A 22,462-nucleotide genomic window follows, 5' to 3' on the forward strand; every position below is an offset into this window, starting at 1 on the left:
ATGATGGTGGTGAGGGGGGGTGGGTGGAGCCCTGAGGAGCTCTGCACCTTCTTAGAGCCCCGTCTGAGGGTCCCTTGGAGGCTCTGTGTCGGGGGATCCTACTGGGTGGAGCAGATGGGCGAGGCTGGCCTGGTACTGGGACAGGTTATACTGGGAGCCGGGGTGTGTGGCAGAAGGACCCAGTGGGCGCCTGGTAGAGGTGAGGGAAGGGTGGTGGGCGGTGTCGACGTAGGCCCTGGGTGGTGGTGCTCCTGGTGGTCAGGTGGAGTGGCAGCCTCCCTCCTGCCGCCTCTACGCCCAGGGTAGAGTAAGACTGACCACTGCCTCCCAGTACCTTGCGGTAGCGTCACCTCTCTTACCTGCGCATAACATGTACAATACAGATACCATGAACACGGCAGAGCTACACCACTACATGTACCAAAAGTTGACGGCACGAAAGTAACCTAACCTAACCTAACCTAACGTAACAAAACAACCTAACGTAACAAAAACCCAACCTAACATAACAAAACCTAACCTAACCTAATCAAACCTAACAAAACCTAACCAAAAGTTACTAGACCAAATCTAATCTAACCAGATATTGATAAGTTTGATAAGTTAACTTTAATGTCACCTTTGTTGAATATTAGTTTTGTGATGTAGATTAAATGACACAGTTAAGGTTATTTTTCTCACCAACAACACTTCCGCTACGATCCTGAGAACATGTAGAGTTTGACTCATATTAACAACCACTTAAAGATGACGAAAGTACACTGAGACACTACTGTAAGTCGACACTATTTCTAAGTGTTGTGACTCTGAACATCTTGAACTAACTTAGGGTAAAGACGAGTGAGCCAATGTTAGCTGAAACTTAATTTAGCTGACTGATGTTAGATGAGACTAGTTAGCTGAGACTGATATTAGTTGAGACTGATAACTAAGACTTTGTGTTTATGGGAAATAGCCCACCCGGCACAGGTCATCGACCCACAACGGCCTTGGGGGAAAAATAAAAAATAGAAAGAAATTAAAAATAGAAAAGTAAAATAATTATATTGTGTTAATTTACACCACTAAGATGGAAACCATCATTTTAAGATAGACAGTGAGAATGGAAACACAGAAGAAGGCAAAGAATTCCAGTTTCGCTGTGTGAGAAAGAAGGAGGTACCCAGCGGGTTATTATAGGTGACCGACATCCACAGAGAATGGGGCACTGCGCAGGACGTGTGTTACGGAGCCCACGGCCTGCTGGCGGTACAGGATGCCAAATCCACCGAACATTGCCCGTTAAAGTACCTGTAAAAGAGAGAGAGGAAGCAACATTGCGAACAGAAAGGAAGAGAGATTATCAACTAAAGGAGGAGAGTTAATAAGACGAAATGCCTTTGATTCCAATCTCATTTAACAGTTGAAGAGCCACTCAGATATGAGAGCAGTACTCCAAGTTAGGGCGAATGAATCCCTTATATACATGAAGCAACTGCTCAGGAGTGAAGTAGCTACGGCCATCCCCAGCTCGGTTCAATGAATTGTTTAGTACCCAAAAGTATATAATGGTAAAATCTTAACGAATATATGTTTACATCAAAAACCTGATTAATAATGTTTTCATTAAAACAGTAAAATAATGAAATAATAAACAGCGAAACGCTTAAATACCAAAGAGTCACCTATCAAAATGGAGATATAATTACCGATGTTTCTGTTACTTTGGGGTATTTAACTATAGCCGTAGGATTTACTTTTCGTTAGTTAGGTTAGGTTAGGTTAGCGAAGTGCATCACGATGGATCTGGAGTTATCTCCTTGTTCACCAATCTTTGGAATTAGCGTTCGCCAATACTGAAAGTTTTTCGCTGTTTATTATTTCAACTTACAAATTATTTTTCAAAATTACACTAAAAATATTATTAAACATGTTTTGTGTATGTGTAACAGATATTAGTTAAGATTTACCCTTTATTTGCTATCTTTGGGCACATTTGGTACATTTGGAATACATTTGGGTAATTGTGGCTCCTTCAGCTTTTAGCTATGTTGAGGATGTGGCTTCCATGACATATGAGAGGAAATGGGAGGCTAGAATATCTATTTGAATTTGGCAGAATCAAAGAGTCTTAAATGTGATTGGTGTAGCTAAGATTAAAGTCCTTACTGACACTAATATCATATGAGAGTATTGACTGAGAACATTATTAGCTGATGGTGTCAGAGTAGATGATTAACTGAGTTAAGATTAGTTAGAATTTACAGTGTACAGTATATGAAAAATAGTAGAGTAAATGTTATGTGAGAAAAAACAGAATAAATTGTAACTAGTTGAGGACAATGATATTAAGTGAGGACAATGATGTTAAGTGAGGACAATGATGTTAAGTGAGGACAATGATGTTAAGTGAGGACAATGATGTTAAGTGAGGACAATGATATTAAGTGAGGACAATGATATTAGCTGAGGACAATGACGTTAGGTGTAACCATGACATTAGCTGAGGAGGCTGATGTTAGGTGAGAATAATGATGTTAGGTGAGGACAATGACATTAGCCGAGGACAATGATGATAGGCGAGGATATTGACATTAGCTGAGGACAATGATGTTAAGTGAGGACAATAATATTAGGTGAGGACAACGACGTTAGTTTAGGTGACCCTCGACATCTCCAAGGCATTTGACAGGGTATGGCACAAGTCTTTGCTTTCTAAACTTCCCTCTTTGGTTTCTCCTCCACTTTGTTATCTAATCTCTAGCTTCCTTGAGAACCGATCCATGGCAGTTGTTGTCGAGGGATCGATCTCTCGCTCTTTCTCTACCAATAGTGGTGTCCCACAGGGTTCTGTTCTTCACTTTCCTCTTCCTTCTTTTACTAATAATTTACTCACACTACAACTAAAGGTGTCTCCAGCTGGGGATGCTGTACAGATGCCGTAGCTACTTCCACCTGAGCAGTTGCTTCAAGTATATAAGGGATTCATTCGTCCTAACTTGGAGTACTGCTCTCATATCTGGGGTAGTCTCTTCTTCTATCAACTGTTAGATAGGTGGCATCAAAGGCATTTCGTCTCATTAACTCTCCTCCTTTAGTTGATAATTTTTTCCTTTCTCTTCGCTGCAATGTTGCTTCACTCTCTTTTTACAGGTACCTTAACGGACAATGTTCGGATTTGGCATCCTGGTACCGCCGGCAAGGCCGTGGGCTCGTAACACACGTCTTGCCGCGGTGCCCACCGCTTCTGTGTGATGTCGGTCACACTAGAATAACCCGTTAGAGTACATCCTTCTTCTCACACAGCCAAACTGTGGAATGCTCTTGCCTTCTTCTGTGTTTCCACACTATACAATCTGTCTCACTTTAAAAGATGGTTTCCGGCATCTCGTGGTGTAGATTAATATAACCTTTTTCTTTTCTATAATTTCTTTTACTCTTATTTTTCGCCTCCCAGGCCGATGTGGGTGATGACTGTGCCTGGGTGGCTATTTCCCGTAAAAACAAAGAAAAGAATGAGAACAATGATACAATAATGTTAGCTGAGGACAATGATGTACTAGCATGTCTTTTGTTAGGTGTACAAGTGAGAGATACGACTAACGCGGGGTGTTGCCGCAAATACTACCTGAATATTCTCTTATGTCTGCCAACACACTTATGTCAAGTTGAGGGTGTTGTTGTTTGACGACGCAACAGATCAGCATCACTCCTTGTATCAGTAATTGAGCTGTCCCTGGCTTGATGGGAGAAGGTGGACTCGCACTGTAGCTCACCTCCATAGCACGTTTCTTCATAAGCTGGCCCTTTACAATTTACCAACCATAATACAACTGTATTTGTACATGACACATTTTAACATCCATGAAGAAAACCAGAAAGAATTGACTTGATAGACACTCAGGTTAGCTGCAAGATTGGGTTCCCTGCCCTGCTGTGTCTCCTGTGTGACCCATGTCTCGCTGTGTTCTGTATGTGACCCATGTCTCGCTGTGGCTCCTGTATGACCCATGTCTCACTGTGTCTCCTGTATGTGACCCATGTCTCACTGTGTCTCCTGTATGTGACCCATGTCTCGCTGTGTCTGTATGTGACCCATGTCTCTGCTGTGTCTCCTGTATGTGACCCATGTCTCGCTGTGGCTTCTGTATGTGACCCATGCCTCGCTGTGTCTCCTGTGTGGACCCATGTCTCACTGGTTCCTGTATGTGACCCATGTCTACTGTGCTCCTGTATGTGACCCATGTCTCTGCTGTTCTGTATGTGACCCATGTCTCGCTGTGTCTCCCTGTATGACCCATGTCTCGCTTGTGGCTCCTGTATGTGACCCATGTCTCACTGGTGTTCTGTATGTGACCCATGTCTCGCTGTGGCTCCTGTATGGACCCATGTGTCTCTGCCGGTTCTGTATGTGACCCATATCTCGCTGTTCCGTATGTGACCCATGTCTCGCTTGTGTCTCCTGTATGTACCCATGTCCCGCTGTGTCTCTGTGTGTGACCCATGTCTTGCTGTGTCTCCTGTATGTGACCCATGTCTCGCTGTGTCTCCTGTATGTGACCCATGTCTGCTGTGGCTCCTGTATGTGACCCATGTCTCACTGTGTTCTGTATGTGACCCATGTCTCGCTGTGGTCTGTATGACCCATGTCTGTGGCTCCTGTATGTGACCCATGTCTCGCTGTGGCTCCTGTATGTGACCCATGCCCGCTGTCTCCTGTGTGTGACCCATGTCTCGTGTGGTTCTGTATGTGACCCATGTCTCCTGTGTCTCCTGTATGTGACCCATGTCTCGCTGTGTCTCCTGTATGTGACCCATGTCTCGCTGTGTCTCCTGTATGTGACCCATGTCTCGCTGTGGCTCCTGTATGTGACCCATGTCTCACTGTGTCTCCTGTATGTGACCCATGTCTCGCTGTGGCTCCTGTATGTGACCCATGTCTCGCTGTGGCTCCTGTATGTGACCCATATCTCTCTGTGTGTCTCCGTATGTGACCCATGTCTCGCTGTGTCTCCTGTATGTGACCCATGTCTCGCTGTGTCTTGTGTGACCCATGTCTCGCTGTGTCTCCTGTATGTGACCCATGTCTCGCTGGCTCCTGTATGTGACCCATGTCTCACTGTGTCTCCTGTATGTGACCCATGTCTTGCTGTGTCTCCTGTATGTGACCCATGTCTCGCTGTGTCTCCTGTATGTGACCCATGTCTCGCTGTGTCTCCTGTATGTGACCCATGTCTCTGTGTGTCTCCTGTATGTGACCCATGTCTTGCAGCTGAAGACATGGTGCACCAATCTGCCAAAGGTCTGAGACACTCTCATCTCTTCATCGATGCCCGCGGTGGTGGGCAGGTGGGAACTAAGGTACTGGAGGTGGGTCGTGGTGGTGGGCAGGTGGGAGCAAGGTACTGGAGGTGGGTCACAGTGGTGGGCAGGTGGAGCCATTGTTACTGGAGGTGGGTCGTGGTGGTGGGCAGGTGGAAGCCAAGGTACTGGAGGTGGGTGCAGGTGGTGGGCAGGTGGAAGCCATTGTGCTGGAGGTGGGTGGTTGGTGGGGTGGGTGGGAGCCAAGGTACTGGGGTGGTCATGGTGATGGGCAGGTGGAAGCCATTGTGTCTGGAGGTGGGTCGTGGTGGTGGTAGGTGGGGAGCCAGGTACTGGAGGTGGGTCGCAGTGGTCAGGTGGAACCACTGTATGGAGGTGGGTCGCGTGGTGGGCAAGTGGGAGCCAAGGTACTGGAGGTGGGTCATGATGGTGGGTGAAGCCATTGTACTGGAGGTGGGTCGTGGTGGTGGGCAGGTGGGAGCCAAGGTGCTGGAGGTGGGTGTGTGGTGGGCAGGTGGGAGCCAAGGTACTGGAGGTGGGTCACGGTGGTGGGCAGGTGGAAGCCATTGTACTGGAGGTGGGTCGTGGTGGTGGGCAGGTGGGAGCCAAGGTGCTGGAGGTGGGTCGTGGTGGTGGGCAGGTGGGAGCCAAGGTACTGGAGGTGGGTAACAGTAGAGGGGGTGGTCCCATCAACTCGGGCGTCTGTTGTAGGTGAGGCTGAAGGCCGTGCGGGCTGGAACAGAATCTATGTCTTGTGTCGTTCACATCAAGGCTGAAGTGTGAAGAGTCTGTGTAGGTGTTCAGGATCTCCTGTAGGTCGCGTTCAGTGTGAGCGACGAGGGTGAGGTCGTCTGCATACTGAAGTTCAGTAATGGAAGCTGTCGACACCTTTGTTCCTGCCTGGAGGCGTCTTATGTTGAAAAATCCCTTCATCTGGTAATAGATGTCCACCCCGCTGGCTAAATTGGCGCTGGCACGAGTAAGGAAGGCAGACTAGAAAATGGAAAAGAGAGTTGGAGCCAGTACACACCCTTGTTTATCCCCTGTTTGGATGGGGAAGAACTCAGACTGGGTGCTATTGTGCAGGACAATGCTGTTCATGCTATCGTGAAGTTGCCTCACAATGACGATGAAATTTGGTAAGCAACCTAAACGACTGCACTTTTCTTGTATGTGGCGGGCAGCAAAGATCATTTCAGTGGTCCAAGAGATCGTCTCAAAGCCACACTGAGACTCCGGGAGAAGTTTTCCGCCTCAGGAAGAAGACTGTTAAAGAGGACTCGGGCGAGAATCTTGCCAGCTATGGACAGCAGCATAATCCCGCTGTAGTTGTTGCTGGATAACACGAAAATGAAAAACATTTGAGATAGGAGACTGAAACAAATTTTATCTTAGAGGAAAATTACCTTACTTTAGTGAATAATGTGTTATGTTTAGGAAACTTCTTACTTCGGGGATAATATTGTTATTATGTGCGGGAGAAAGTGTTACCTGCGGCTGCTGGGAGTCATGGAAGTAAGGCACGTGTGATACAGCAGCAGCCTGGGGGCCGTGGAGGGCCTCAGAACACACCAGTTGTGTGTACTCCGCCCCGCCCACCTGTCAAGCAGAGAACACCTGTTTAGTTGACGCCCCTGGCACACTGTGCGGTGATTGGTTGGCAGACTGTGCGGTGATTGTTTGGCAGACTGTGCGGTGATTGGTTGGCAGACTGTGCGGTGATTGTTTGGCAGACTGTGCGGTGATTGTTTGGCAGACTGTGCGGTGATTGTTTGGCAGACTGTGTAGTGATTGGTTGGCAGACTGTGTAGTGATTGGTTGGCAGACTGTGTAGTGATTGGTTGGCAGACTGTGTGGTGATGGGTTGGCAGACTGTGTGGTGATTGGTTGGCAGACTGTGTGGTGATTGGTTGGCATATTGTCCATTACAGTAGTGGGTGTCTGCCATACACTACAGTGTGGGGAACCTACTATGGCAGTGGATGACCTACCATTTCAGGGGCTGACCTACCATTTCAGGGGCTGACCCATATAGAGGATGACACCATTTCAGGGCTGACCTACCATTTCAGGGGCTGACCTACCATTTCAGGGGCTGACCCTGCATTTCAGGGCTGACCTACCATTTCAGGGGCTGACCTACCATTTCAGGGCCTGACCTACCATTTCAGGGCTGACCTACCATTTCAGGACTGACCTACCATTTCAGGGGCTGACCTACCATTTCAGGGCTGACCTACCATTTCAGGGGCTGACCTACCATTTCAGGGGCTGACTTACCATTTCAGGGGTTGACTTCATTTCAGGGGCTGACCTACCATTTCAGGGGCTGACCTACCATTTCAGGGGCTGACCTACCATTTCAGGGGTGACCTACCATTTCAGGGGCTGACCTACCATTTCAGGGGCTGACCTACCATTTCAGGGGTGACCTACCATATTAGAGATGACCATTGACCTACCATTTCAGGGGCTCACTACTTCATTTCAGGGCTGACCTACCATTTCAGGGCTGACTACCATTTCAGGGGCTGACTTACCATTTCAGGGTTGACCTACCATTTCAGGGGGTTGACTTACCATTTCAGGGCTGACCTACCATTTCAGGGGCTGACCTACCATTTCAGGGGCTGACCTACCATTTCAGGGGCTGACCTACCATTTCAGGGGCTGACCTACCATTTCAGGGGCTGACCTACCATTTCAGGGGCTGACCTACCATTTCAGGGGCTGACCTACCATTTCAGGGGCTGACCTACCATTTCGGGGCTGACCTACCATTTCAGGGGCTGACCTACCATTTCAGGGGCTGACCTACCATTTCAGGGGCTGACCTACCATTTCAGGGCTGACCTACCATTTCAGGGCTGACCTACCATTTCAGGGGCTGACCTACCATTTCAGGGGCTGACCTACCAATTTCAGGGGCTGAGCTGCCATTTCAGGGGCTGACCTACCATGTTACAGGCTGACCTACAATTTCAGGGGCTGAGCTGCCATTTCAGGGGCTGACCTACCATGTTACAGGCTGACCTACCAATTTCAGGGGCTGAGCTGCCATTTCAGGGGCTGACCTACCGTGGCAGAGGTTGCGGCAGGGGCGGCACAGGAGGAGGCAGGGTAGGTCGGGCCTCCATTATGCAGGAAGAAGGAGGACGATGCCGATATTGTGGCTATCTCAGCACAGTGTTCCTCCTGACACTCTGTGGGGTCTGTGGGGTGAGAAACACTACACTGGGGGTGAAAACACTACACTGTGGGGTGAGAAACACTACACTGTGGGGTGAGAAACACTACACTGTGAGGTGAGAAACACTACACTGTGAGGTGCACACTACACTGTGAGGTGAGAAACACTACACTGTGAGGTGAGAAACACTACACTGTGAGGTGAGAAACACTACACTATATATCTCACACCTGAACTCACCTGTCATAATATATTTGGGATAATTGAATAGCTCTTTTGGCTATTCAGCTCACTTGTGGTCAGTAAAACTCAACTGGGGTCGGTAATTAGCTCACCGGGGTCAGTAATTTGTTCATCTGATGTTAGTAATTAGCTCACCCGGGGTCAACTAATTAGCTCACCCGGAGTCAGTAACTAGCTCACCTGGGGTCAGTAACTAGCTCACCTGGGGTATGAGAGATGAGGTCAGGGTTACGGTCGTCAGGTGGGGAGGCCTCTGACGGGAGGCCAGTGGAGGCGCCGTCCTTACTGTGGGTGAGCAGCCTCCCTCCTCCCTCCGCCGCCAGATCTCCTCAACAACCGTAACCACAGCAGCGCCGCCATGACCCCCACCAAACACACTGCCGCCAAGCCGCCACTCACAGCTATCATCAAGGGCGCCCCAGAGCCTCTGTCCCTATCCTCAGGCTCTGTGTGTAAATCAGAACGTTGTGTACATATGGGGCTGGGTACACACACACACACACACATACATGCACACACACACAGACGCACCAGCTGGGAACAATGCTGCCTTAAATGACAGTGTGTGTGTGACTGATAGTGAGGGTAGTGTGTGGTGACTGATAGTGAGGGTAGTGTGTGATGACTGATAGTGAGGGTAGTGTGTGGTGACTGATAGTGAGGGTAGTGTGTGGTGACTGATAGTGAGGGTAGTGTGTGGTGACTGATAGTGAGGTAGTGTGATGACTGATAGTGGGGTAGTGTGTGGTGACTGATAGTGAGGTGGTGTGTGATGACTGATAGTGAGGTGCTGTGGTGACTGATGGTGAGGGTAGTGTGTGGTGACTGATAGTGGGGTGCTGTGTGGTGACTGATGGTGAGGGTGGTGTGATGTGATGGTGGTGGTGTGTGATGATGGTGGGGGTGGTGTGTGGTGTGGGTGAGGGTGGTGTGTGATGACTGATGGGGTGGTGTGTGGTGATGGTGGGGGTAGTGTGTGATGGTGATGGTGTGGGGTGGTGTGTGGTGACTGAGGTGAGGTGGTGTGTGATGGACTGATGTGAGAGGTGGTGTGTGGTGATGGTGAGGGGTAGTGTGGTGACTGATGTTGAGGGTGGTGTGATGGCTGATAGTGAGGGTGTGTGGTGATGGTGAGGTGTGTGGTGACTGATGGTGAGGGTGTGTGTGTGATGACTGATAGTGAGGTAGTGTGTGGTGACTGATAGTGAGGGTGGTGTGTGGTGGCTGATGGTGAGGGTGTGGTGGCTGATGGTGGTGTGGGGGCTGATGGTGGGGTGGTGTGGTGACTGATAGTGAGGGTGGTGAGGGCTGATGGTGTGAGGTGAAAGTGATGACAGTGAGGGTAGAACGGCTGACGGTGAGGGTAAGTGATGACAGTGAGGGTAAGTGACTGATAGTTGAAGGTGAAGTGACCTACAGAGTGAGGATTAAGTGACTGATGGTGTGGGTAAGTGACTGACTGGTGAGGGTGCTGACAGTGTGGGTTGAAAGTAGGCTGACAGTGAGTTAAGTGACTGACAGTGTGGGTAGGTGACTGACAGTGAGGGAGTAAATCTGTGAGGTGAGTGATGACAGTGAGGGTGAAATTGATGACAGTGAGGTTGAAGTGACTGACAGTGAGGTGAAGTGACTGACAGTGAGGTGCGTGAGCCTACAGTGAGAGTGAAGTGACCGTGGTGAGTGGTGACTGACAGTGAGGGTAGATGATGGTGAGGTGGGGGAGGCTGACAGTGGGGTTAAGTGACTGACAGGGTGAGATAAGTGACCTAGTGGGGAGGGTGAAGTGACTGATAGTGTGGGTAAGTGATGACAGTGAGGGTGGAAAGTGACTGATGGTGTGGGTAAAGTGACTGCAGTGAGGGTAAGTGACCTACAGTGAGGGTTAAGTGACTGACAGTGAGGGTAAGTGACTGACAGTGTGGAAGAGCTGACAGTGTGGGTAAGTGACTGGCTGGTGAGGGTAAGTGAGCCTACAGTGAGGGTAAGTGACTGGTGAGGTTAGAGTGACCTGGTGAGGGTAAGTGACTGACAGTGAGGTGAAGTGACTGACAGTGAGGTAGAAGTAACCTGGTGAGGTTAAGTGACTGACAGTGAGGAAAATGGCTGATAGTTGAGGTAAGTGACTGACAGTGAGGGTAAGTGACTGACAGTGAGGTGAAGTGACTACAGGTGAGGGTAAGTGACTGAGCAGGTGGTTAAGTGACCTGGTGAGGGTGACCAGTGGTGGGCTGACAGTGTGGGTGAAGTGACTGACAGTGTGGGTAATGACTGACAGTGGGGTGAAGTGACTGACAGTGGGTAAGTGACTGACAGTGAGGGTAAGTGATGACTGACAGTGGAGTGGGGGACTGACAGTGGGGTGGAGTGACTGACAGTGAGGGGTAAGTGATGACGGTGTGGGTAAGTGACTGACAGTGGGGGTAGTGACCTACAGTGAGGGTAACTGACTGACAGTGTGGGTAAGTGACTGACAGTGGTGAAGTGACTGACAGTGAGGGTAAGTGACTGACAGTGGTAGTGTGCAGTGAGTAAGTGACTGGTGAGGGTGAAGTGACTGACAGTGTGGGTAGAATGACTGACAGTGAGGGTAAGTGACTGACAGTGGGAGGTAAGTGACTGACAGTGTGGGTAAGTGGCTGATGGTGAGGTAAGTGACTGACAGTGAGGTGGTGACTGACAGTGAGGTAAGTGACCTAGTGAGAATGACTGACAGTGTGGGTAAGTGATGAGATAAGTGACTGACAGTGTGGGTAAGTGATGATGGTGAGGTAAGTGACCTGTGGGGGTAAGTGACCTACAGTGAGGTGAAGTGACCTATGAGGTAAGTGACTGACAGTGAGGTAGTGACTGACAGTGGGTAAAGTGACTGACAGTGAGGGTAAGTGACTGACAGTGAGGGTAAGTGACTGACAGTGAGGGTAAGTGACCTACAGTGAGGGTAAGTGACTGATAGTGAGGGTGGTGACCTACAGTGAGGGTAAGTGACTGACAGTGAGGTAAGTGACTGACAGTGAGGGTAAGTGATGACAGTGGGTAAGTGATGACAGTGAGGGTAAGTGACTGACAGTGAGGGTAAGTGACTGACAGTGAGGGTAAGTGACCTACAGTGTGGGAGTGATGACTGATAGTGAGGGTGACTGACAGTGAGGGTAAGTGACTGACAGTGAGGTGAGTGAGTGACAGTGAGGGCAGTGTAGTTGTATACTGACCAGCACTCGTCTCCTCCTGGGTCTCTGGTATTCTGACAGTATAAGCCTGGCTCGGTGACCCTGGAGGCGCCCTTGTCGTTGATGGCAGCGATGATGATCTTGTAAGCGGTGGGTCGGGAGGTTGGGGACACTGAAGGAGGAGAGCCCACGACTCTCCTCCACTAGCGGAGACGTTATTCCTGCCACACCTGTGGGAGGAGACAGTGAGTGGTAGTTGTGGATGAAGAGGTTTAATAGTACCTGAAGGAGTGGATGAAGAGGTTTAATAGTACCTGAAGGAGTGGATGATGAGGTTTAACAGTACCTGAAGGAGTGGATGATGAGGTTTAACAGTACCTGAAGGTGTGGATGAAGAGGTTTAACAGTACCTGAAGGTGTGGATGAAGAGGTTTACAATTCCTGAAGGTGGATGGGTTTACGACCTGGGGGGATGAAGGGTTTAACGAGCACAGGAAGGGTGGATGAAGAGGTTTAACAGTACCTGAAGGTGTGGATGAAGTGGTTTAACAGTACCTGAAGGAGTGGATGATGAGTTTAACAGTCCTGAAGAATTGGATGAAGAGGTTTAACAGTACCTGGAAGAGTGGATGATGAGGTTTAACAGTACCTGAAGGAGTGGATGAAGAGTTTAGTACCTGAAGGAGTGGATGAAGGTTAACAGTACCTGAAGGTGGATGAAGGACAGTACCTGAAGGAGTGGATGAAGAGGTTTAACAGTACCTGAAGGAGTGGATGAAGAGGTTTAACAGTACCTAAGGTGTGGTGAAATTTACGCTGAAGGTGTGGATGAAGAGGTTTAACAGTACCTGAAGGTGTGGATGAAGAGGTTTAACAGTACCTGAGGTGGATGAGAGGTTTAAGAGGAATTGGATGAGAGGTTTAACAGTACTGAAGGTGTGGGATGAAGAGGTTTAACAGTACCTGAAGGTGTGGGATGAAGAGGTTTAACAGTACCTGAAGGTGTGGATGAAGAGGTTTAACAGTACCTGAAGGAGTGGATGAAGTTTACAGTACCGAGGGTGGATGAGAGGTTTACAGTCCTGAAGGTGGGATGAAGAGGTTTAACAGTACCTGAAGGGAGTGGATGAAGAGGTTTAACAGTACCTGAAGGTGTGGATGAAGAGGTTTAACAGTACCTGAAGGTGTGGATGAAGAGGTTTAACAGTACCTGAAGGGTGGATGAAGAGGTTTAACAGTACCTGAAGGATTGGATGAAGAGGTTTAACAGTACCTGAAGAGTGGATGAAGGTTTAGCAGTACCTAAGGTGTGGATAGAGGTTTAACAGTACCTGAAGGTGTGGATGAAGAGGTTTAACAGTACCTGAAGGTGTGGATGAAGAGTTTAACAGTACCTGAAGGTGTGGATGAAGGTTTAACAATTACCTGAAGGTGTGGATGAAGAGGTTTAACAGTACTGGAGTGTGGATGAAAGGTTTAACAGACCTGAAGGAGTGGATGAAGAGGTTTAACAGTACCTGAAGGAGTGGATGAAGAGGTTTAACAGTACCTGAAGGTGTGGATGAAGAGGTTTAACAGTACCTGAAGGTGGATGAAGAGGGTTTAACAGTACCTGAAGGAGTGGATGAAGAGGTTTAACAGTACCTGAAGGTGTGGATGAAGAGGTTTAACAGTACCTGAAGGTGTGGATGAAGAGGTTTAACAGTACCTGAAGGGTGGATGAAGAGGTTTAACAGTACCGAAGGAGTGGATGAAGAGGTTTAACAGTACCTGAAGGAATGGATGAAGAGGTTTAACAGTACCTGAAGGGTGGATGAAGAGGTTTAACAGTACTGAAGGTGTGGATGAAGAGGTTTAACAGTACCTGAAGGTGTGGATGAAGAGGTTTAACAGTACCTGAAGGTGTGGATGAAGAGGTTTAACAGTACCTGAAGGTGTGTGGATGAAGAGGTTTAACAGTACCTGAAGGTGTGGATGAAGAGGTTTAACAGTACCTGAAGGTGTGGATGAAGAGGTTTAACAGTACCTGAAGGTGTGGATGAAGAGGTTTAACAGTACCTGAAGGTGTGGATGAAGGGTTTAACAGTACCTGAAGGAGTGGATGAAGGTTTAACAGTACCTGAAGGAGTGGATGAAGAGGTTTTAACAGTACCTGAAGGTGTGGATGAAGAGGTTTAACAGTACCTGAAGGAGTGGATGAAGAGGTTTAACAGTACCTGAAGGTGTGGATGAAGAGGTTTAACAGTACCTGAAGGTGGATGAAGAGGTTTAACAGTACCTGAAGGAGTGGATGAAGAGGTTTAACAGTACCTGAAGGGTGGATGAAGAGGAAGTACCTGAAGGGGATGAAGGTTTAACAGTAGCTGAAGGTGTGGATGAACAGGTTTAACAGTACCTGAAGGAGTGGATGAAGAGGTTTAACAGTACCTGAAGGTGGATGAAGAGGTTTACAGTACCTGAAGGTGTGGATGAAGGGTTTAACAGTACCTGAATGAGAGGGTGGATGAAGGGTTTCACAGTACCTGAAGGAGGAAGTTCTGGGTCAGGCCTCGTCATCACCAGCCAGACACGTCACCTGCAGGGAGCTGATGGTGACGTCATACACCCGGCAGTTGTGGTGGGTCAGGCTTACCTGTACAAGTGTGCTACATGTTAGTCTACAGGTGTTAGTATACTATCAACAGGTGTTAGTATACTACATACAGGTGTTAGTATACTATCTACAGGTGTTAGTATACTACATACAGGTGTTAGTATACTACATACAGGTGTTAGTATACTACATACAGGTGTTAGTATACTACATACAGGTGTTAGTATACTACATACAGGTGTTAGTATACTATCTACAGGTGTTAGTATACTACATACAGGTGTTAGTATACTACATACAGGTGTTAGTATACTACATACAGGTGTTAGTATACTACATACAGGTGTGTGTCTCTTACAGGTGTTAGTATACCTATCTACAGGTGTTAGTATACACATGCAGAGTAGTATACTACATACAGGTGTTAGTATACTACTTACAGATGTTAGTATACTATCTACAGGTGTTAGTACACTATCTACAGTGTTAGTATACTACATACAATTTGTATACTACAGAGTGTTAGTATACTATCTACAGGTGTTAGTATACTACATACAGCTGTTAGTATCTACAAACAGGTGTTAGTATACCATACAGGTGTTAGTATACTACATACAGTGTTAATATACAATCTACAGGTGTTAGTATACTATCTACATGTAGTATACTACATACAGGTGTTAGTATACTACATACAGGTGTTAGTGTACTATCTACAGGTGTTAGTATACTACATACAGCTGTTAGTATACTACATACAGGTGTTAGTATACTACATACAGGTGTTAGTATACTAGTGTTAGTATACTACATACATATTAATATATCATTATACTACATACAGGTGTTAGTATACTCTACATTGTTATACTACATACAGGTGTTAATACTACATACAGGTGTTAGTATACTACATACAGGTGTTAGTATACTATCTACAGGTGTTAGTATACTACATACAGGTGTTAGTATACAATCTACAGGTGTTAGTATACTACTTACAGGTGTGAGTATACTACAGACAGGTGTTAGATACTATCTATAGGTGCTAGTATACTGTCTACACTTGTTAGTATACTATCTAGGTGTTAGTATACTACTTACAGGTCTTAGTATACTATCTACAGGTGTTAGTATAATACTTACAGGTGTTAGTATACTACTTACAGGTGTTAATATACTACTTACAGGTGTTAGTATACTACTTACAGGTGTTAGTATACTATCTACAGGTGTTAGTATACTGCATACAGGTGTTAGTATACTATCTACAGGTGTTAAAATGCTACATAAAGGTGTTAGTATACTATCTACAGGTGTTTGTATAATACTTACAGGTGTTAGTATACTATCTACAGGTATTAGTATACAGTCTACAGGTGTCAGTATACTGTCTACAGGTGTCAGTATACTATCTACAGGATTTAGTATACTATCTACAGGTGTTAGTATACTACATACGAATGTGAGTATACTACATACAGGTGTTAGGATACTATCTATAGGTGTTGTATACTGTCTACACTTGTTAGTATACTATCTAGAGATGTTAGTACTATCTACAGTTGTTAGTATACTATCTGCAGGTGTTTAGTATACTACATAGGTGTTGGGATACTATCTATAGGTGTTAGTATACTGTCTACACGTGTTAGTATACTATCTAGTTTGTTAATATACTACACACAGTGTTAGTATACTATCTATAGGTGTTAGTATACTATCTACAGGTGTTAGTATACTACATACAGGTGTTAGTATATTATCTACAGGTGTTAGTATATATCTACAGTGTTAGTATACTACATACAGGTGTTAGTATACTATCTATAGGTGTTAGTATACTACTTACAGGTGTTAGTATACTATCTGCAGGTGTTAGTATACACATACAGGTGTTAGTATACATACAGAGTGTTAGTATACTATCTACAGGTGTTAGTATACTATCTACAGGTGTTAGAATACTATCTACAGGTGTTAGTATACTGTCTCTACAGGTGTTAGTATACATCTACAGGTGTCAGTATACTATCTACAGGTGTTAGTATAATATCTACAGGTGCTAGTATACTATCTGGTGTTAGTATACTGTCTACAGGTGTTAGTATACTGTACAGGTGTCAGTATACTATCTACAGGTGTTAGTATACATCACACAGGTGTTAGTATACTATCTACAGGTGTTAAAATACTCTCTACAGGTGTTAGTATACTGTCTACAGGTGTTAGTATACTGTCTACAGGTGTCAGTATACTATCTACAGGTGTTAGTATATATACAGGTCTAGTATACTATCTACAGGTGTTAGTATATTACTTATAGTGTTAGTATAAAATTTACAGGTGTCAGTATAGAACTTACAGGTGTTAGTATAATACTTACAGGTGTTAGTATACTACTTACAGGTGTTAATATACTACTTACAGGTGTTAGTATACTACTTACAGGTGTTAGTATACTATCTACAGGTGTTAGTATACTGCATACAGGTGTTAGTATACTATCTACAGGTGTTAAAATGCTACATAAAGGTGTTAGTATACTATCTACAGGTGTTTGTATAATATACAGGTGTGTATACTATCTACAGGTATTAGTATACAGTCTACAGGTGTCAGTATACTGTCTACAGTGTCAGTATACTATCTACAGGATTTAGTATACTATCTACAGGTGTTAGTATACTACATACAGGGTGGTATACTACATACAGGTGTTAGGATACTATCTATAGGTGTTAGTATACTGTCTACACTTGTGTGTATATCTAGAGGTGTTAGTACTATCTACAGTTATTAGTATACTATCTACAGGTGTTAGTATACAAATGTTAGGATACTATCTATAGGTGTTAGTATACTGTCTACACGTGTTAGTATACTACATACAGGTGTTAGGATACTATCTATAGGTGTTAGTATACTGTCTACGTGTTAGTATACTATCTACGTTTGTTAATATACACATACAGGTAGTATATTATCTACAGGTAGTATATTATCTACAGGTGTTAGTATACTACATACAGGTGTTAGTATACTATCTATAGGTGTTAGTATACTACTTACAGGTGTTAGTATACTATCTACAGGTGTTAGTATACTACATACAGGTGTTAGTATACTACATACAGGTGTTAGTATACTATCTACAGGTGTTAGTATACTACTTACAGGTGTTAGTATACTATCTACAGGTAGTATACTATATACTGGTGTAAATACAATCTAAGGTGTTAGTATGCTACATACAGGTGTTAGTATACTATCTACAGGTGTTACTATACTATCTACAGGTGTTAGAAGATACTTACAGGTGTTAGTATACTATCTACAAGTGTTAGTATATTATTTACAGGTGTTAGTATACTATCTACAGGTGTTAGTATACTATCTACAGGTGTTAGTATACTATCTACAAGTGTTAGTATATTGTCTACAGGTGTCAGTATACAGTCTACAGGTGTCATTATACAATCTACAGGTGTTAGTATACTATTCTACAGGTGTTAGTATACTGTCTACAGGTGTTAGTATACTGTCTACAAGTGTTAGTATACTATCTACAGGTGTTAGTATACTACTTACAGGTGTTCTTATACTATCTACAGGTGTTAGTATACTGTCTACAGGTGTTAGTATACTGTCTACAGGTGTCGTATACTATCTACAGGTGTTAGTATACTATCTACAGGTGTTAGTATACTATCTACAGGTGTTAGTATACTGTCTACAGGTGTTAGTATACTGTCTACAGGTGTCAGTATACTATCTACAGGTGTTAGTATACAACACACAGGTGTTAGTATACTATCTACAGGTGTTAGAATACTCTCTACAGGTGTTAGTATACTGTCTACAGGTGTTAGTATACTGTCTACAGGTGTCAGTATACTATCTACAGGTGTTAGTATACTACTTACAGGTCTTAGTATACTATCTACAGGTGTTAGTATACTACTTACTGGTGTTAGTATAAAATTTACAGGTGTCAGTATAGAACTTACAGGTGTTAGTATACTACTTAGAGGTGTTAATATACTACTTACAGGTGTTAGTATACTACTTACAGTGTTAGTATACTATCTGGTGTTAGTATACTGCATACAGGTGTTAGTATACTATCTACAGGTGTTAATACTTTACATAAGGTGTTAGTATACTATCTACAGGTGTTTGTATAATACTTACAGGTGTTAGTATACTACCTACAGGTATTAGTACAGTCTAAGTGTCAGTATACTATCTACAGGATTTAGTATACTATCTACAGGTGTTAGTATACTACATACAGGTGTGAGTATACTACATACAGGTGTTAGGATACTATCTATAGGTGTTAGTATACTGTCTACACGTGTTAGTATACTATCTAGAGGTGTTAGTACTATCTACAGTTGTTAGTATACTATCTACAGGTGTTAGTATACTACATACAGGTGTTAGGATACTATCTATAGGTGTTAGTATACTGTCTACACGTGTTAGTATACTATCTACGTTTGTTAGTATACTACATACAGGTGTTAGTATATTATCTACAGGTGTTAGTATATTATCTACAGGTGTTAGTATACTACATACAGGTGTTAGTATACTATCTATAGGTGTTAGTATACTACTTACAGGTGTTAGTATACTATCTACAGGTGTTAGTATAATACTTACAAGTGTTAGTATACTACTTACAGGTGTCAGTATACTACTTACAGGTGTTAGTATACTACTTACAGGTGTCAGTATACTACTTACAGGTGTTAGTATACTATCTACAGGTGTTAGTATACTACTTACAGGTGTTAGTATACTCTCTACAGGTGTTAGTATACTACTTACAGGTGTTAGTATACTCTCTACAGGTGTTAGTATACTACTTACGGTGTCAGTATACTACTTACAGGTGTTAGTATACTATCTACAGGTGTTAGTATACTACTTACAGGTGTTAGTATACTATCCACAGGTGTTATTCTACTTACTGGTGTTAGATTAATATTTACATGTGAGAGTATACTACTTGAAGGTTGTCAGTATACTATCTACAGGTGTTAGTGTACTACTTACTGTTGTTAGTATACTATCTACAGGTGTTAGAATACTACTTTTAGGTGTTAGTATACTATCTACAAGTGTTAGTATACTAATTACAGGTGTTAGTATACTATCTACAGGTGTTAGTATACTACTTACAGGTGTTAGTATAATATTTACATGTGTTAGTATACTACTTGAAGGTTAGTATACTATCTACAGGTGTTAGTGCACTACTTACTGTTGTTAGTATACTATCTACAGGTTTTAGTATACTATCTACAGGTGTTAGTATGCTCTCTACAGGTGTTAGTATGCTATCTACAGGTGTTAGTATACTGTCTATAGGTGTTAGTGTACTACTTACTGTTGTTAGTATACTATCTACAGGTGTTAGTATACTATCTACAGGTGTTAGTGTACATTTACTGTTGTTAGTATACTATTCAAGGTGTTGTAGTATACTATCTACAGGTGTTAGTACACCTGTAGAGGTGTTAGTATACTATCAACAGGTGTTAGTATACCATCAACAGGTGTTAGTTTACTATCAAAAGGTGTTAGTATACTATCAACAGGTGTTAGTATACTATCAACAGGTGTTAGTATACTATCTCCAGGAGTTAGTATACTATCAACAGGCGTTAGTATACTATCAACAGGTCTTAGTATACTTTCAACAGGTGTTAGTATACTATCAACACGTGTTAGTATACTATCAACAGGTGTTAGTATACTATCAACAGGTGTTAGCATACTATCTCCAGGAGTTAGTATACTATCAACAGGTGTTAGTATACTATCAAAAGGTGTTAGTATACTATCTCCAGGAGTTAGTATACTATCAACAGGTGTTAGTATACTATCAACAGGTGTTAGTATACTATCAACAGGTATTAGTATACTATCAACAGGTGTTAGTATACTATCAACAGGTGTTAGTATACTATCTCCTGGAGTTAGTATACTATCAACAGGCGTTAGTATACTATCAACAGGTGTTAGTATACTATGAACAGGTGTTAGTATACTATGAACAGGTGTTAGTATACTATCAACAGGTGTTAGTATACTATCAACAGGTGTTAGTATACTATCAACAGGTGTTAGTATACCTTCAACAGGTGTTAGTATACTATCAACAGGTGCTAGTATACTATCAACAGGTGTTAGTATACTATGAACAGGTGTTAGTATACTATCAACAGGTGTTAGTATACTATCAACAGATGTTAGTATACTATCTCCAGGAGTTAGTATACTATCAACAGGTGTTAGTATACTATCAACAGGTGTTAGTATACTATCAACATGTGTTAGTATACTATCTGCAGGAGTTAGTATGGTATCATAAACGTAACATTTGTTAAATTATATTTATAGTGAGAGAGAGAGAGAGAGAGAGAGAGAGAGAGAGAGAGAGAGAGAGCTCACCTGCTGCCACAATATGGAAGACGCAGGGGTGTTGCTGTAGACCAATGGTGTTGTTTGCCCAGCACAACAGCGTCCCATAGTCCAGCTCATTCATAGGAGTGTAATTAACTCTTGACTCTGTCCCGGCCACAACGAACCTGTCAACATACACAATTTAGCTCCCCCGACGTTAATTTAACTCCCCCGACGTTAATTTAACTCCCCCGACGTTAATTTAGCTCCCGCGACGTCAATTAAGCTCCCCATACGTTAATTTATCTCCCCGTACGTTAATATAGCTCCCCGTACGTTAATTTAGCTCCCCCGACGTTAATTTATCTCCCCAAACGTTAATTTAGCTTCCCCTACGTTAATTTAGCTCCCCCGACGTTAATTTAGCTCCCTATACGTTACTTTAGCTCCACATACGTTAATTTCGCTCCATATACGTAAATTTAGCCCCTCATACATTAATTTAGCTCCCCATGCACAAAGTTTAGCTCCCCTCTAACACCCCACCATTCCAGCACACCCTTGAGTACCTTAGCACACCCCCAGCACCTCAGCACAGCCAGCCTCACCTGCCGTCGGGAACATCTATCGCCTCAGCCGTGTTGTTGAAGGTCCACCTGAACGTGACGTTGGCTGGGTTAGCGTGAACCCTGCAGGAGATCTCGGCGTTCTCCAGCTTGGCCACCGAGTGTTGAACTCTCTCCTGTCTGGCGCACACTGGGGCGTCTGTGGGAGGGGACGGCCGCTATTACACTACTGTTAGTCTACTGTTAGTCTACTGTTAGGGTACTTCTTGTAGTCTACTGTTAGGGTACTGTTAGGGTACTGTTAGTCTACTGTTAGTCTGCTGTTAGTCTATCGTTAGGGTACTGTTAGGGTACTGTTAGTCTACTGTTAGTCAACTGTTAGGGTACTGCTTATAGTCTACTGTTAGGGTACTGTTAGTCTACTGTTAGTCTACTGTTAGGGTACTCCTTATAGTCTACTGTTAGGGTACTGTTAGTCTACTGTTAGTCTACTGTTAGGGTACTGTTAGTACTTTAGTCTGTTAGTCAACTGTTAGGGTACTGCTTATAGTCTACTGTTAGGGTACTGTTAGTCTACTGTTAGTCTACTGTTAGGGTACTCCTTATAGTCTACTGTTAGGGTACTGTTAGTCTACTGTTAGTCTACTGTTAGGGTACTGCTTATAGTCAACTGTTAGGGTACTGTTAGTCTACTGTCAGTCTACTGTTAGGGTACTCCTTATAGTCTACTGTTAGGGTACTGTTAGTTTACTGTCAGTCTACTGTTAGGGTACTGCTTATAGTCTACTGTTAGGGTACTGTTAGTCTACTGTTAGGGTACTGCTTATAGTCTACTGTTAGGGTACTGTTAGTCTACTGTCAGTCTACTGTTAGGGTACTCCTTATAGTCTACTGTTAGGGTACTGTTAGTCTACTGTTAGTCTACTGTTAGGGTACTGTTAGTCTACCGTTAGGGTACTGTTAGGGTACTGTTAGACTA

General features: G+C 44.0%; 1 protein-coding gene across 1 annotated transcript in view; it reads right to left on the bottom strand.

Moving 5' to 3' along the window:
* Window positions 1-336: 336 nt before the first annotated feature.
* LOC121873411 overlaps window positions 337-22,462 on the bottom strand; it is a gene marked incomplete at its 3' end in the record, with an annotated part of 30,893 nt that continues 8,767 nt past the window's right edge. The window contains 12 exon segments of the mRNA XM_042376947.1: window positions 337-359; window positions 6,793-6,900; window positions 8,380-8,513; window positions 8,937-9,059; window positions 11,944-12,131; window positions 12,457-12,578; window positions 12,717-12,831; window positions 13,265-13,326; window positions 13,451-13,513; window positions 13,928-14,085; window positions 20,966-21,102; window positions 21,526-21,682. Of these exon segments, the coding sequence (XP_042232881.1) occupies window positions 337-359; window positions 6,793-6,900; window positions 8,380-8,513; window positions 8,937-9,059; window positions 11,944-12,131; window positions 12,457-12,578; window positions 12,717-12,831; window positions 13,265-13,326; window positions 13,451-13,513; window positions 13,928-14,085; window positions 20,966-21,102; window positions 21,526-21,682 (1,390 nt within the window).

The sequence above is a fragment of the Homarus americanus genome, unplaced genomic scaffold (genome assembly GCF_018991925.1).
Source record: "Homarus americanus isolate GMGI-L3 unplaced genomic scaffold, GMGI_Hamer_2.0 scaffold9235, whole genome shotgun sequence".
NCBI classification, from domain to species: Eukaryota; Metazoa; Arthropoda; class Malacostraca; order Decapoda; family Nephropidae; genus Homarus; species Homarus americanus.